Raw genomic sequence first — 15,055 nt, 5'->3', positions numbered from 1 at the left:
ATCACAGCCAAACATTAAAAATAAAATATTTTAGCTTTTTTTCTCCAGTTTACGCATTTGGCCTATTAACGACAATGCATGCATCTGTGTATTTAAATCTATGAGTGATTCATAAAGTGATGCATATTCAAAAGGTTGCACAACAATTCTTTCCTCAAACTGATAACATGAGGGACAACAGCTGCCAGCTCCTGCTGCATGCGCACATGAAACAATCTAAAGCTTGAATTAGCCACTAATCAGTCAGTGAGATCTGATAAAGATCAGGAAGGACACAAAGCTTGAAAACTAATGTTGTTCTCTTTCTGTTGTCTTCAGGTAATCCAGACCATCAGTGCGGTGGATCAGGACGAACCTCTTAGTGGTCACCGCTTTTATTTCGCCCTCGCTGCATCTGTTGCTGGCAACCTTAACTTCACTCTGCGAGATAACAAAGGTCTGAGACTCTCTATGCGATGCTCTGATATTCCCTTCAGGCTAACATTTCTTACCATTACTTTGTGATCATATGAAAGTGTCTCTCAGCCAAATTCACAGACAAATCTGTAAGTCTGGGGTATTTGCAAGTCTTGAACACAATGTATTGAGTTCACTTTCATCAGAAATGGCATTAGGAGGTAATAAAAAGTCTTAGTTTTTTCTTCTGACTACCATATTTGGGTCAAAGTTCTATTCTTGTTATTATTTTCATTAGGATTTATTGTTATAAACTTCTGTGAGGTCATATTATCAATTGTATTTCCAACATACAGCAAAGTTAGGACTGAATGAATGTGAAACAGGCTTTAAACAATGGTGAAAGAAGTACTCCGATTTTACTTCAGCAGCAAGACAACAATCTAACGTAAACAGTCGGTTACAAGAAAAACCCGACATCAAAAATTCTAAAAGTACACAAGTACTAGCAGCAAAATGTACTATAATCATCTTGGGAAAATCTACTCGTCATACAGAATGGACCTTTTGTGTGTTCAGTTATGGCATTCCTAAGATGGTTTCCTTTAATCTTATGCAGACAAGATGAAAATCTAAAAGGTAAAGTATCATCTTGTAAAACAAGAAAATAAAGTCTTAAATTTGAAACTCTGAAGTCAATCATCAAGCTATTCCTCCTGCTAGTCTGGTATACAAGTATAGTTCATTGTTCATTTGAAGCCAGTAAAGTTGATATGCAAATGACATCTGCTCATTGCTCTTCTCTGCAGACAACACGGCGTCCGTGCTGACGAAGCGAGGTGGTTTCAGGAGACGAGAGCAGCCTGTGTATCGGCTGCCCGTGTTGATCGTGGACAGTGGGAGTCCTGCCCTCAGCAGCACGAACACACTCTCAGTGCATGTGTGTGACTGTGACGCCGACGGCGTTGCCTCGTCTTGCGGAGCCGTGGCCTACACAGCGACTGGCCTGAGCACCGGCGCTCTCTTGGCTATTTTAGGCTGCATCATCACACTACTGAGTAAGATCCATATGACCTCAGTGTCAGAGATGCAAGTCCATGTCACAACTCTTGTGGTGTGTTTTAGCTGAAGAGATTGGTAGAAAGCTCAGAGTAATGTACTGTAGCATTTATTGACCACCCAAAGAGCTTTACCGTACAAGTCACATTCAACCATTCACACACATTCATACATGGCCAGTCCAGCGGTCAGGGGCAATATAGGATTAAGTGTCTAAGGACACTTTTGCATTCAGACTGGAGGAAGTGGGGATCGAACCACCGATCTTCTGATGATCCACTCAAACTCCTGAGCCCCAGTCGCCTTCATACACATGGTGTGTTTCATATTTGGTAGAGGTCATTTACATCCAGAATTTTATTTTTGCAGCTTTTGTCATTGTTCCAATGAGATATGGCATTTTATTTCACATTCTAATTGTGGTTATTCACCAACATAACTGATCATTGTGTTGTATGATTTGTATGAAGTATTTGTATTCTTTACTTCAGCATAAGTAGCCACAATGGGATGTGAAAATTCAGCACTCTGATTTGTACTTGAGTAAAAGTATAATTTGAAGAACTAAAATGAAATTGCCTCAGTTCACGACAAGTATAAAATTCATAATTACTGTCAGAAATGATTCAAGATATGTATATGACAGCAGCATACAGTAAAAGCAGATATATGCAGGAAAGCAATAATACATGCAGCAATATCAGCAGCTAATAGCCATTAAAGTTGCACAGATCACAGATGCAGGCATCGAGCATCCAAACAGCAAATATTTTGCTTGGTGAAGTGAAGCAGTGAACCGCAGGATTTCAGGGAACATTTAAACCATCGGGGAGCGTCGCTGCAGTCACAAGCTTCTGACAACAGAGCATGAAAACTAAACTTTGACTTTGAGATGTGTTTGTGGTTCATATGATAAATTACAAGTGAACCAATGCACAGAACACGGGTAAGTAGCAGCAGAAAGCACAACACAAATATGTGTGAGTAGCACTTCAATAGAGTAGGAATGGTATTGACAGCTTATTACAAAAGGTGTGTTGGAAATATGTTGTAACAAGTAGAAAATGTCAGTGGGTAAAAGTAACGTACTTTTCTTTTTTGTAGTAAAACAATAATTGACTATATTAAGGTACTCCTACTTTACTTGAGCATTTCCATATTATGCCACTTTATCTTTCTAATTTACTGTATTTCAGAGAGAAATATGTTTTTAGTTGTAATTGCTTGTTACTTTACCAATAATGATTTTACATTAAATCATGATATGCATATTAAATACAACACATGGTTAAAGATTAAATCAGTCTTTCATGAAGTATGGTTAAGTTGTTTCACATAGATAGTTTTTTGCAAATAACACTTTGACCACTTCCAATATTTAACAAAAACATAAACAATTGAAGAAAAAGTCTAAATATTGAATATGTTGTGGAGCAGAATAAATTTTTCCCATTCAGCCTCATCTTTGCTCTTCTGCATTCTTCAGTCGGTTATGTGACTGAGAGAAGCTGTGCTAACAGAGCTGCATCTTGAGGTCTTGCACAGGTTAAACCTGGAAGGAGAAATCTTCAACTCATATTTCCTTTTTGGTAAATACATGTGACTGAGGTCAACCGGCTCTGAAAAGCAGCAGGAATGTTTACAAGTCAAATACCCATGAAATCCTGAAGTACGATCAATTAATCAGTCTTCATTCTGGGTTCTGGGGGAAATAAGAGTAATTTTATTTAAGTGTTGAGTGCAGCCACTGGATTATAAAACTGAATGAATATGAAAACTTCATTTTTGGTTTTTCAAGCCAGTATCAGAGATGTAAGAAAATGACATTCTTCATCCACGGATGCTTAGGCTGTGCTGATGTTACTGCATATTCAATATCTATTTTTGTTGTTGAAGATATTTATAGTTTATGTTGAGTCTCAAGCAACTTATTTTTATTGATAGGAAGTAGTGCCTGAAGACAGTTTGAATCAGTGATAGAGTTTTAGATTTTAAGGCTGTTTCCCCTTCTCAGGGAGCAACCCCTCTGTGTCCGTTACAGATTTAATGATGATATTTAGTGGAAGTCATAGTATGGAATACTGCGTTTCAAGGTCGCACACCATATGTTAAGATGTCAGGAAAGACACTTAAATAATAATTCATTTACATCCCCTTATAGATGATGCAGCACTGAGCCATCACCTCCAAGCTACATTATTGCTCATGAAAACCCCACAGACAAAGCATCACCCCATCAAGGCAGAGTCAGAGTTTATCAGCAATCTTCATCGAACGCTGAAGAGGATCTGAGCAGCACATACAATAACTGGGACATGTTCTGTGATGCGATCCAACTTCGCTTTTTATTCCAGTCCCCTTGAAGTTTCCCTTCCTTGAGTTGTGACGAGAATACTTTTTGTGATTAATTAAAACTTCAAAAGACCAACAGGGGGACATACTGTGTGTGAACCCTGAACCTGCCTTTGCTAATGAATGCTGCTCTATTCTGTTCAGCACAGCCTCAGGCCACAGACTTAGAACTAATGGCCTCCAGTTTAATATACCTCCACGCTGCCTTGTCTGTGTGTGTGTGTGTGTGTGTGTGTGTGTGTGTGTGTTCTAAGCTGCCCCCTCAGTCTGCTTTGCTGAATTGGATCAGCCTCTATTCTTCTTTTCCCTGTTCCATCTGTAGCCCCTCCCCTTTCCCTTGTATTAACAGCCCACGTTTATTCTGACCTGCTTTGGCCTTTAAACTAGACCATGAGACATTATCCAGAGTAAGACCCAAGCTGTGTCTCCCGGCAGACCTAAGCTGCTGTCAGTCTTAGATATACTGTACTGTGTTTTTATTTTTGTGTATTTTTTTGCAAATGTCGTTTTAACCCTTTTTTAAATGATACAGTAGATTTTGGTTGATTTATCTAAACTACTGAGGTGATCATCATCTTGTTAAAATCCAGTGGCTTCTTTAGTACTGGTCAGCTGTTGCTCCATTCTCCAGAGGACCAAACAGACATTACATAGCCCTTAAAATCTCAAGACAGTTATTTCTGCCTTATCAGACTCTTCCTTTAAATCTACATTCTTGTTCTCTGTTCATCTTTGTTATGCTTTTTAAGATTGTAAATTTAGTCATTGCTTTTTGATGTTTCCTGACAAACAGCCCAATACAGATAAAGGCTTCTGGCTCTCACATGCAGGAAATTTGTCTATTACAGGAATCAATTACAAAAACACAAGTGATTGTGAGCTACTTCAATTCACATTGTATAAGGGGGCCCACAAGGGACATCAGATAAGAACAGATTTTTTTCTTCTTCTAACAAATCAGGCCCATATTACACAATGTAGCCTGCAGTATTTTTATGGCAGAAAAGGGCAATAAAGTTAATGGAGCAAAATCCTTTTCACAAATTTAGAAATACAAACGATATCTTCAAGAATACAATGAAAGGGGAAATATCAGGTAACATAACCAGGAATATGAGAAGAAATGTAAGAATAGAGAGCGAACGAGAAAATTAGGGGACAGTGTAACGACAGAGGAGGGATGGGTGAGAAAGTTTTGGGGGGGGACATTAGTGAGCATTATTGATTTATATTTAAACTCAGCTAATGTTTGAACATAATATCAGATGTGACTGAGCCTTGTTACATCAGGAACAACATGGTCCATGACAGTACATGACACCAACTTTTTTTTTCCATCTGAGCCTTGCCCACCTGAATTCAGAAAAGAACACAAATACAGAAATACTCAAATAAAGTTACCAAAGCTGTAGGAAATTTTGGCAGTGCGTTTATGTAGGTTTATGTCTAATTACGTTATTGCTCATACTAAAAGATGATTGACAAAATGAGTTTTGGGGGTATTATAACATGATATTTCACAGAGGAGTGAGTATTCACACTTCCTTTCACTTCAGACAGTGTCACAGGTGATGATTGAAACATCTCGTAGAAATTGCATGAATCATCAGTCCCAGTCACCAGTGCATCCATAAACATTCTAAATTTAAAGGACATTTAGTGATGCATGCTGGTAAGAATAGAGGAGCATCATTGCCTTGTTCGAAAGCAATTTTGAGAGGGTAGATCATTGGAACAAAAAGCCTTTGTAACAGAAAACTGATCTTCTTGTGGATGTCATCAGTAAGTGTGTAATGAAGAATGGGACTTTTGTCATATCGTGGTTATCTGTTTCTAAATCAATACAGATTTTGATAAAATCTGCAAAATATTTCCTCACCGTCCGTTAGCTGTCCGTTCTGTTTGTGTGGTGGAAAAAAAATCACTCCTGGCTCTGGAAATCGAAAACAAAACAAATGGTGTGGACCACACCTCACTACACTGTATGCAGTTTGTAAACATCACTTGCTGCCCCCATAAGAGACGTGCTAGCAGGTGGCGCTACAGCTCAGGCCTTTTGGCCCTCCCTGCAGACCGAGAGTCGAGGTGATTCTTGGCAGCGACAGCCAATCGCGTTTCAGTACGCTCCCAAGAATCTGCCAAGATTCGGACACGATGGCCAATCGGCGCTCACGTCCCTGCCAAGATTCGCACGTCGTGCTGCCAAGAATTGACCTATCGTGACATTGAGGGGCAGGACACACTCATGGCAGCTGGAATCAAAACGCCGACAAAGCGAAGTGGATAACTTCTCATCAAGACTGTGAAAGTAAGTTTATCTTTATAGCGGCTGTCAATATAATACATCGGGGAATATATGTACCGGTTTATATCTCTTAATGTGGCTCGATAAAGCTAACAGGTAGCGTGACGGTGACGCTACTGTATACAGCGAGTGTAAACAGCAACTGTAAACTGCGATTTTGAGACATAGCACGAGTGGTGATGTTTGACGATGTTAGCGAGCTGAGTCTTTGAATGATCGCTCATTGCATCATTTCATCTCAGTAAAGCTAATAGGTAGCTTGTTAATAACGTTACCTGTTGTTACAGTGACGCTACTGTAAACAGCTACTGTAAAAGGCGAGTTTGAGATGTCGTACGAACTGAAACGTTTGGCCAGTTTCACGGTGATATATCTGCTAAACTAACCTGCGTGTTGACGACGTTAGCGAGATCTTTCCAAGAGCAATAAAAAAGCAATAGTATTAAAACAAAACCAACATTACAAGATGTTAAAGACTGAATATAACTGTCTGGGAGTGATACACAACTGCCTTAAGAATGTGTTACTAAATATATTTTTTCCATCTCATCTAATAATTTCCTTTTTTAATCCAGATGGAAGGTGTGTTTGAGGGACTTCATTGTGCTCTTTCCTTCTGGCAGATTTGCCATTGCTATGAAGGAAGAGCAATATGCTGCGAAAACTTCCACTGCCACCTCCCAGGTCTCTCCTCCAAAACCAGCTTGCTGCCACTTCCTCTCTCCGCTCCCTAATGCTTGACCAGTACTGTTAAAAAGCTGTGCCCCCCCCCCCCCCATCAAAAGCCAAACCTTTATGTTTGTCCCGCCATTTGTCTTTTAGCTTTGACCAAGGCACACGCACAGCCCTCATCAACCCTCACCCACCCGTCTTCGTCCACTGAGGCAGCCGCAGGGCCCTCACCCACCCTCATCCTCCCGTCCTCATTCACTGAGGCAGCAGCAAGGCTCTCATCCACCCTCACCCATCCATACTCATCCACTGAAAAGCTTCAGGGCCCTCACCCACCCATCCTCGTCCACTGAGGCAGCAGCAGTGCCCTCACCCTCCCATCCTCATCCACTGAGGCAGCAGCAGTGCCCTCACCCTCCCATCCTCATCCACTGAGGCAGCAGCAAGTCTCTCAGAGCCTGCATAGATTCCACCCAAACAGTGTCTCGAAAGCTTGGAGCACTGCTACCTGCGCTATTTGGGCCTGGTTGTGTTCCTGCATGCCTGTGAGTTGGGCGGGGTTGTATTGCTCATTTTGTTATTGATGTTGCACTGTTTCCTTTACATTTCATTTCACTTTTTAGAATAGAGTGGTTATGCTGTCTGTTATGGCATTAATGTAAAATTAGTGCATAGTACACATCGGAGCACCAGATCGAACAGATGGTGACCAGGACGAGAGTTTGTTTTACTTATTTTTGATCTTGTTTAATTATGATACCTTATTTAAGATTATTATTGTTAATATTGTTTGTTTCTAACATTAATATTGTTATTCATACTATTGTTATTGATATTGTTGTTAGTGTTGTTATTATTACTATCACTTTTATTACTATTATATGTGTAGTAGTAATAGTTATAGTAGTAGTAGTAGTATCATCATTATTGTTTTCATCATAATTGCCGTTGAAATAAAACGAGTTTGGACATTTCAGTGTTTTGATTTCTTCTTCTTCTTATTGATACTTAGTTATTATTATCTCTTCACTCTCACAAGGCAAGATTATCTGAATTTTAACTAAGTAGATAAATGACAATAATTGTCATATTTCTTGGCTTCTTCATCATCACAAAAGGTGTTATGTTTGGCCCCTTCATAATTTTATTTAACATTAGATGCTCCCGCACATATCTACCGGTAAACATCATTATAACGTAATCGTAACGAGCGGGATTCGAACCGCAATCGGAGGGCGCAGTTTTGGTATTTGTTGGTACCTTACATAGACTAATGCGCTATATCTTTGGCCCAGTGGATAGTGCGTTGGTCTCCCATAGCCGAGGTTGCGGGTTCGCGCCCAGAGCAGAAAATCACAATAACAACAACGAAGAGAGAGACAATCTGTCTCCAAAATCACTTACTGCCGCTTTAAGTGTCTGGGCTGAAAATCATTTTATCAGGAGCCTTGGTACCTGATGTAGATTGACTATTTATATGCTTGGCCATCCACTTGCTCATCTTAGTAGGACGTGATTGAACGTTGGCCTGTTTCCAGTCTGTCACACACTGTGGCTGCCTTCTACTCATTAAACCCCAAAGAGTTTCGCTGGAAAGCCCTGAGAGTATTCTGTTTCACTGTGCCACTTTGTAATTCACTAAATTGAAAGAATTTAGACTGACTTGAGTAACTAAAATCATAGGAAACAATCCTCCTCAGAAATATTTGGTTTGTCCGTCTCAAAGCACTGAAAAGGTGTCATGATGTTAGTGTAATATTTAGACTAGAGGGACTATTCAAATGATTTCACAAAAAACGTTGTGTGGTGATACTAGTGCTGCTGCTGAAGGGTTCCAGCAATCACAAAATAGCCAACAGAGAGCTACCCATTCATCTTCTGCAGGCTTTCCATGTGACACTTTCCTCCCTTCCAACTCTTCCATTTGTTCCCTTATTAGAGAGTGTAGTGTTGGAATTTGGTTCCTGGGCCTCTTTCTCTGCTGCCTGCAGTAGCTTAGCGGCAAGATGGAAAAGAAATATGGGCCCATTGAACGATATTTCACTGGCACCAGCTTGACATTGATGAATAGAGGATCATTAGACATTTGCCGGTTTGCTTGGGCGTAGAGTTATTTTCAGCAATAATTTACGGGGGAGCGAGCCGGGGCTGGAGGAGGGCTTCTGGTAAGATCTCAGAGGCCACAAATTCCAGGTCTTGAAGCAAAATGTAGGTAGTGAAAACCAGAGACGGGCACGATATATTACACTTTGGTTTGGTTTAGGAAACTCTGACCGAATTTGCAGACGTGCCCCCACAGCCCAGCCTGGCGCAGCCAGACTAATACTCAAATGCGTATTAGTCTGGAACCTCTCAGTTCATTTTTGATTTCGAAGAGGCGTTACGAACGGACACACACCAACATGCCTCCGGACGCAGATTGGACAGACCTGCAACCAGTGAGAGCAACGAATCATGTCACATCTGTTGAGCGACACAAAAATGTCAACAGACAACCCCCCCTAACCCTTGATGATCTGATGACGATTCCACAATGTCTGTGAACCAGTATTGCCATTTTTTGTGGGAGAAATTTGAAGATATCATGTACTCTTAGTCAAATGCTCATTCATCACCTGCAGCATTGGTTGTTTACAAAAGTCGCTTCTCTCTGCGTGATGGTACAAGCCCCGCCCATTTTCAGATAATCGGTTCTTATTGGACTTGCAAGATTTCTGCCCGAGGAAAATCTCTTCTCAATGGAGGAGATCCCGACCGAGTCTGGCAGAGCAGATTTAAATAAGCCCCTAGAATTCATCTGGGTCCCAGTCTATCAACGTCACATGAACTCAAGTATGATCCAAGTGTGTACATTTGAACTGATGTCAAACTGAATACTTTCACTCTCACAGGCTGACAATTTAGACCATTTGCTCATTACTCATAGTTAACTATTAATACCCCTTACCTCAGTTACTTATTAGATTTGACACACTCATAGCAACATATAGTGTAATTTATATTTTCTCCATTTGTTTAGTCATTGTGCATGTACCTTCTGCAGTAGAAGTATCATTGGTTGCAGGGACTCTGGAAGCCAGTTAGTGAGGGGGATGATGACAGAAAGTCGCAGTTAAGCAACATTTATGATTTTAGTTTTAAAATAAGTTTAAATATAATATTTTAATTCTAGATTTAGACCTTTTACATTACAAATCACAGATTCTTTCTGAGACATATCAAACCCATTATTACCACCACTAAAATCTGCTATCCTTTCAGTTCATGCCTAATATTGTCTACATTACATATGTATTACACAGAAAATTCATGTCGTCAAATATTTAAAAAAAAACAAAGAAAAAACAGGAGGATGTTAGGCCTACTCCTATGCTTTCCCAAAATGTTACTCTCAAAAAATGAAATTAAAGGCAGGGTACGTGATTTCTGTGAGAAACACTTTCTGTCATATTACTAGTCACTCTCCTAACATGCCGATAGCGATGAACACATTGAATGATCTGACACTGAAACGAAAAAAAATCCTCATCTGTGGCCGCCGCTGGAGTGTAAAAGACACGACCAATCAGAGGCACCAGGCATTCGAAAGTGATTAGATGAACCGGCTTTCTCCTGCCTGCGCGCACTCTGCTCGTTCACCACACAGTCGGCCGCGTGACCAGTGTCCTGCACGGCGTCGGCAAACAACCGGAGCTGCCGCCACTGGTGGCTGCTGCCCCCGCCGTCGGTCGGTAGCAGACGAGTTGCTGCACTGAACTAAAGAAGAAAAGAGTTGCAGAACGGCAGAGAAAGTGTCTACAACAGCTTCCGGTCGCAACAGACAGAGCAGTGGAGACGACTATGGACTCAAAGAGGTTGGAGACTACAGGAGGAATGAACAGAGGCAACATCGGGTGGCTCTTCACCGCTGTCGTCAGCTCCGGGAGGAGCAGAGGGTGAAAGGTAATTTTCTGCTTCATTTGGGTGAAAGCCGTTTATGTTGTCAAACTGTGAAACCAACAGAACTGTTGGGAAGCTTGTGTGTGTATCAGGCATCGCAGTTTTCTTCGCTGGAGGACACTAGCCAAGTTAGCTAACGCTATGTTAACTTGTGTGTATCTACAGCTAAAGCTGCCTGTGTGTTCGCCGGGTGTCATCACTGTCTTTATGAGCAAATGTCGTTTGATTGTTTATCTATATCCGCTCTGAACGGGACGTAGCGTTACGTGTGGGTGTGTGTGGGTGTGGAGTGGGCGTAGTGACAATGCCCGGTGTGTGTGGCTAGAGTCTTGTAGTAGGATTTGATGTGCATGTTGCAGTCTGTGTGCAATAATAAATGCTGCAATGCCGGGCATGAGGGGCGAAACCGTCTCCCTGCTCCCAGACTACGGTCCGGACGACGGGCAGGAAATTAAAATGAAAAGTACCGTTCAATGTAAGTTAATATGAACATTTCACTAAGTTGACCTCCTTTCTCTTATACCAGGTACAGCAAGTTGTACATGAAGAAGTCCAGGACCTGGAGGTTGTCTGCCACGGACCAGAGCAACGACAAGACGATCCCGTCAACAGCTAGAGAAGCAGGTCAGCAGAGGACCAGGTGAGTCGGCTCATGATACTGTAGGTTGAGCATGAAGTGGTAACATACTTGTGTACAAAAGCTACTTTAAAATTCACATGGCAATGTTGTAAAAAATTCCAAAGTGTAAACATTTATGCCAGGTCGGTTGTTAAATTTTATTTTTTTTTTACAGATTCTGAACCTCAGAACTATTTATGATCTTCAATATTTATCTAAACAAAGTCATAACCCATCTATATGAAAGAGTGGCTGGTATCAATTATACTTGGCTCCCACAAAAGGTGACAGAAAACTGTGTTTGTCACTGCAGATAATGCTGCTGCAGTGTTGTCAGTCTTTTAAAGTAATGTTGATCGATTATTGTGATATTCTTTCTACAGGACCACTGCCTAAGAGTCGACAACAACACAGCCTGACCCGTCAGCCGACAGACCTGCTTTGACACTAGAACTAGGAAACCCTGTGCTGACAGTATCTTCTTTTGTTGTACATATGTTGTTTATGCTAATATTATAATATATATTTGGTATATTGTATGATGTTCCAAAAAAAATAAACAGGTGTCATGACACATTGTGTTCTAATTATTTGTGCAGCTTGGAAAGAGGTAAATGTAATGGTTGGATTGTTTATGCTGAGAGTATAAGGAAAAGGCCTTGAACAACAAGATTTTTATTCCAATAATATAGAGCAGGTCATGCAGAACATAAATAAACATTGGTATTGCACAAAATACTGTGTGCAAAGGGGGTCATGAAGTTGACCACAGCACTTTCTTTCCACGTCTGAGGGCAGTTCTGGCAGACACAAGTAGGTTGACCTGCAACTGGACAGCCCGGTGGAGCAGCATCTGCTGATGTGAGGTGTAGTAAGTGAAGCAGCAGGCTCGTGTCACATCACTGCTCCAAGCTCAGTCTTCGAGTTCTGGCCTGTACAGTAACACATGATTAGATCAGATACATGATAAATGATTCGATGTATGATTAGATACATTGAACAAAGTCTGGAGTAAACTCAGTCTGAGCCAACAACACTCATTGTGGAAGCTCTGACGTGCTAAACAACATGTGATGAGTCCTACAACATCCACCTTCATTGTGTCACAGACAGTAACAGAAAAAAGCGCAGAAAGCTCTGCAGGTGCTGCAGCTGTTTCATCGTCACAATATGGCTGAAATGTGCTGAAATGTAAAAATATAAACTCAAAACAACATTGTCCGTGTAGAACTGCTAACCGCAATTACAGTTCCACGACTGTAGGGGTTGCTACTGTCATAATGTGTTTTAGTTTCTTCAAAAAGCTCCATATCATAGCATGTGTTCCGCTGAATGGCACAAAATGTGTGCTCGTTTTCAGAGTCACGTCTCTCCCTTTCACTGCAGTGATGGTTCTGCTAATTGTGTCAATGCATCGGAGAAGGAAGGAGCCTCTGATTCTTGAGGAGGAGAGGGACATCAGAGAGAACATTGTCCGTTACGACGACGAGGGCGGGGGAGAGGAGGACACAGAGGCCTTTGACATGGTTACCCTTCGCAACCTGAATGTCATCAGAGACCCCAATTTACGGCGAGATGTCACACCAGATACACCTACATTTTTTCATTACCCATCAGCTACTCGTCCATCCCATAAATCCCTGCCAGACAATGTGGTGTTTCGAGAGTTTATTTGGGAGCGACTTCAGGATGCTGATGTGGACCCATCAGTGCCCCCCTATGACTCTCTGCAGACATATGCTTTTGAAGGCAGCGGCTCGGTAGCAGAGTCACTAAGCTCACTGGAGTCACTAAGTACAGACTCAGATCAGAACTATGACTATCTCAGCAACTGGGGACCACGCTTCAAAAAGCTGGCCGACCTGTACGGCAACAGCGACAGCACCAGTGTCTTTTCATAACCCCTAAATGTCTCTCTTAACATTTAAATGAGAGGAATTTATTGTCAGAGATAATATTTGTCTGCCTTCGTGCACTGGAGGAAAGGATTCAAAGACAACATGAGACTGAGAGATAAACACTTTGACTTCAAAGGTTTTTGGTTTGTTTACCTCCTTATATGGATTTTCAAAAGTATGCCATGGTGAGTTTTGACACAGACTTCAAAAGTGGCTTGAGTGAGGAGGAAACCTTGTGTGCAGAAGACATTAAAGGTTTCAGATTTTGGAGTTTGAACCCAACCATTAACTGCAGAATGCATACATGTTGGAGTATTTACAGGGGGAGGCAGCTGTCTTTTCATTCCAGCGATGGGCACCGGCCCAGCACTCCTGTTTTGATGTATTCCTTTGCCATCTTTGTGCTTGGAAAAAAAACAACAACAAAAAAAAAAACCAACATGTTAACTTGTCTGTTCATATGAAATTTCACAATTTTTTCCGTTTTGTTCTATTCTTTCTTGGTTGGAGGGGCAGGGTAATGAGGGGCTGTTTTCATACACATTATTCATGGAATCAGTCATACCTCTCAACACTATATGAAAAGTGCAACTGCACACAAAATATAAACACCTAGTAGATGTGCTAATGAAGTGTTGTGAAGACATAACTTGTGCAAATTGATTTCTCCACTTGGTGAAACAGGAAAGCTTATGATTTCTCTTATTCTCCCAACAATACATTTTGCAGTGTAGTGTTTGTCTAAGTATGTTTTTTTGCTTTTTTCTATTGCCAGTCCAGTGAATGATTTTTGAGCTGAGTTCTGCTTTTATAGGAGGGTGGGTTTGTGGGCGTCTGCCACGTCAGAAAACTCTGCTGAAGAGCTGTCCTTGTTGTGCTTGATTTCAAAATTCTTGCCACCTAGAAAATTAAGTGGCAGTCTTTACTGGGGTGAAGTTGCAGTTTGTAAGTTAAAGAATTTTACTTCGGTAGTTTGCAGAGTCTAACATTTATTGTCATTCAGAAATGAAACCAATAATGTTCATGGTTTATTTGTTGAAGGCAAAAGGACACACTGTACCAAATTGGGTGTCGACATGTACAACCAATATGTATCATTATTTATTTTGAAGAGGCAGAAATGTGCAAATTATGTTTTTATCCATTTCCTGAAAATAAAATTGCCATTCAGTTCCTTAAAAGACTGTCTTTCTGTCCAAATAGATAGATATCCCAAACTGGAAATTATGATGCTCCAGCAACCAGCATCTGACAATACTGATCGTTGATTTAAAAAAGCGGTGGTAATCAGATGTAATGTATTTGTGTCACTATTAAATAACATTTCCTCCAAAATGTGCTAAATGCTGTTAAAATGCTTTTTGACTCATACATAGCTAAACTTTAGTATATTATCAAAAATTGCTCCATCATCAATCATACCATGTGTCATTTAGGTTACTGCAAACTTTAAACTCTCACTTGTGTAAAATTTCAACATATATTCTCTGTGTTCAGTGTAGCCAGGACCCTGAAAACAAAAAACGTATCTGACTAAGTCTATGAAAACTGTAAGCCAGTTTTTGTTACCTTAGCTATTAAATACTCCTTTTTCCCTTACCTTCATTTAAGGTCCTGCTACTTCAAACATGTGACACTTAGACCTACTATATTATTTAACTATTATTGATTAAAATGAATAGTACCTCATGTTAAATATTTTAGATGAAAGCAGAATTGACCATAATACTAATGCTCTTGTATTTAGCGAATGCAATAATTAAGTGCTGGACTGGCTGCATTTGTTTTTATTTATTATTGTACTAAGACCTAACT

The 15,055-nt window shown here is 40.6% G+C and overlaps 1 protein-coding gene across 1 annotated transcript in view; it reads left to right on the top strand.

The window, feature by feature from the left end:
• Positions 1-14,413, top strand: part of cdh7a (cadherin 7a) — a 102,273-nt gene extending 87,860 nt beyond the window's left edge. Inside the window, exons 10-12 of the mRNA XM_035611969.2 lie at positions 319-436; positions 1,206-1,454; positions 12,729-14,413. Coding sequence (XP_035467862.1) covers positions 319-436; positions 1,206-1,454; positions 12,729-13,243 — 882 coding nt within the window. The 3' untranslated portion in view covers positions 13,244-14,413. The remainder of the gene's footprint in view (positions 1-318; positions 437-1,205; positions 1,455-12,728) is intronic.
• The last annotated feature ends 642 nt before the right edge of the window (positions 14,414-15,055 follow it).

This window comes from Scophthalmus maximus, chromosome 16 (genome assembly GCF_022379125.1).
Source record: "Scophthalmus maximus strain ysfricsl-2021 chromosome 16, ASM2237912v1, whole genome shotgun sequence".
NCBI classification, from domain to species: domain Eukaryota; kingdom Metazoa; phylum Chordata; class Actinopteri; order Pleuronectiformes; family Scophthalmidae; genus Scophthalmus; species Scophthalmus maximus.
Note: the sequence above shows the minus strand (reverse complement) of the source record. Positions and strands in the feature narration are given on the sequence as shown.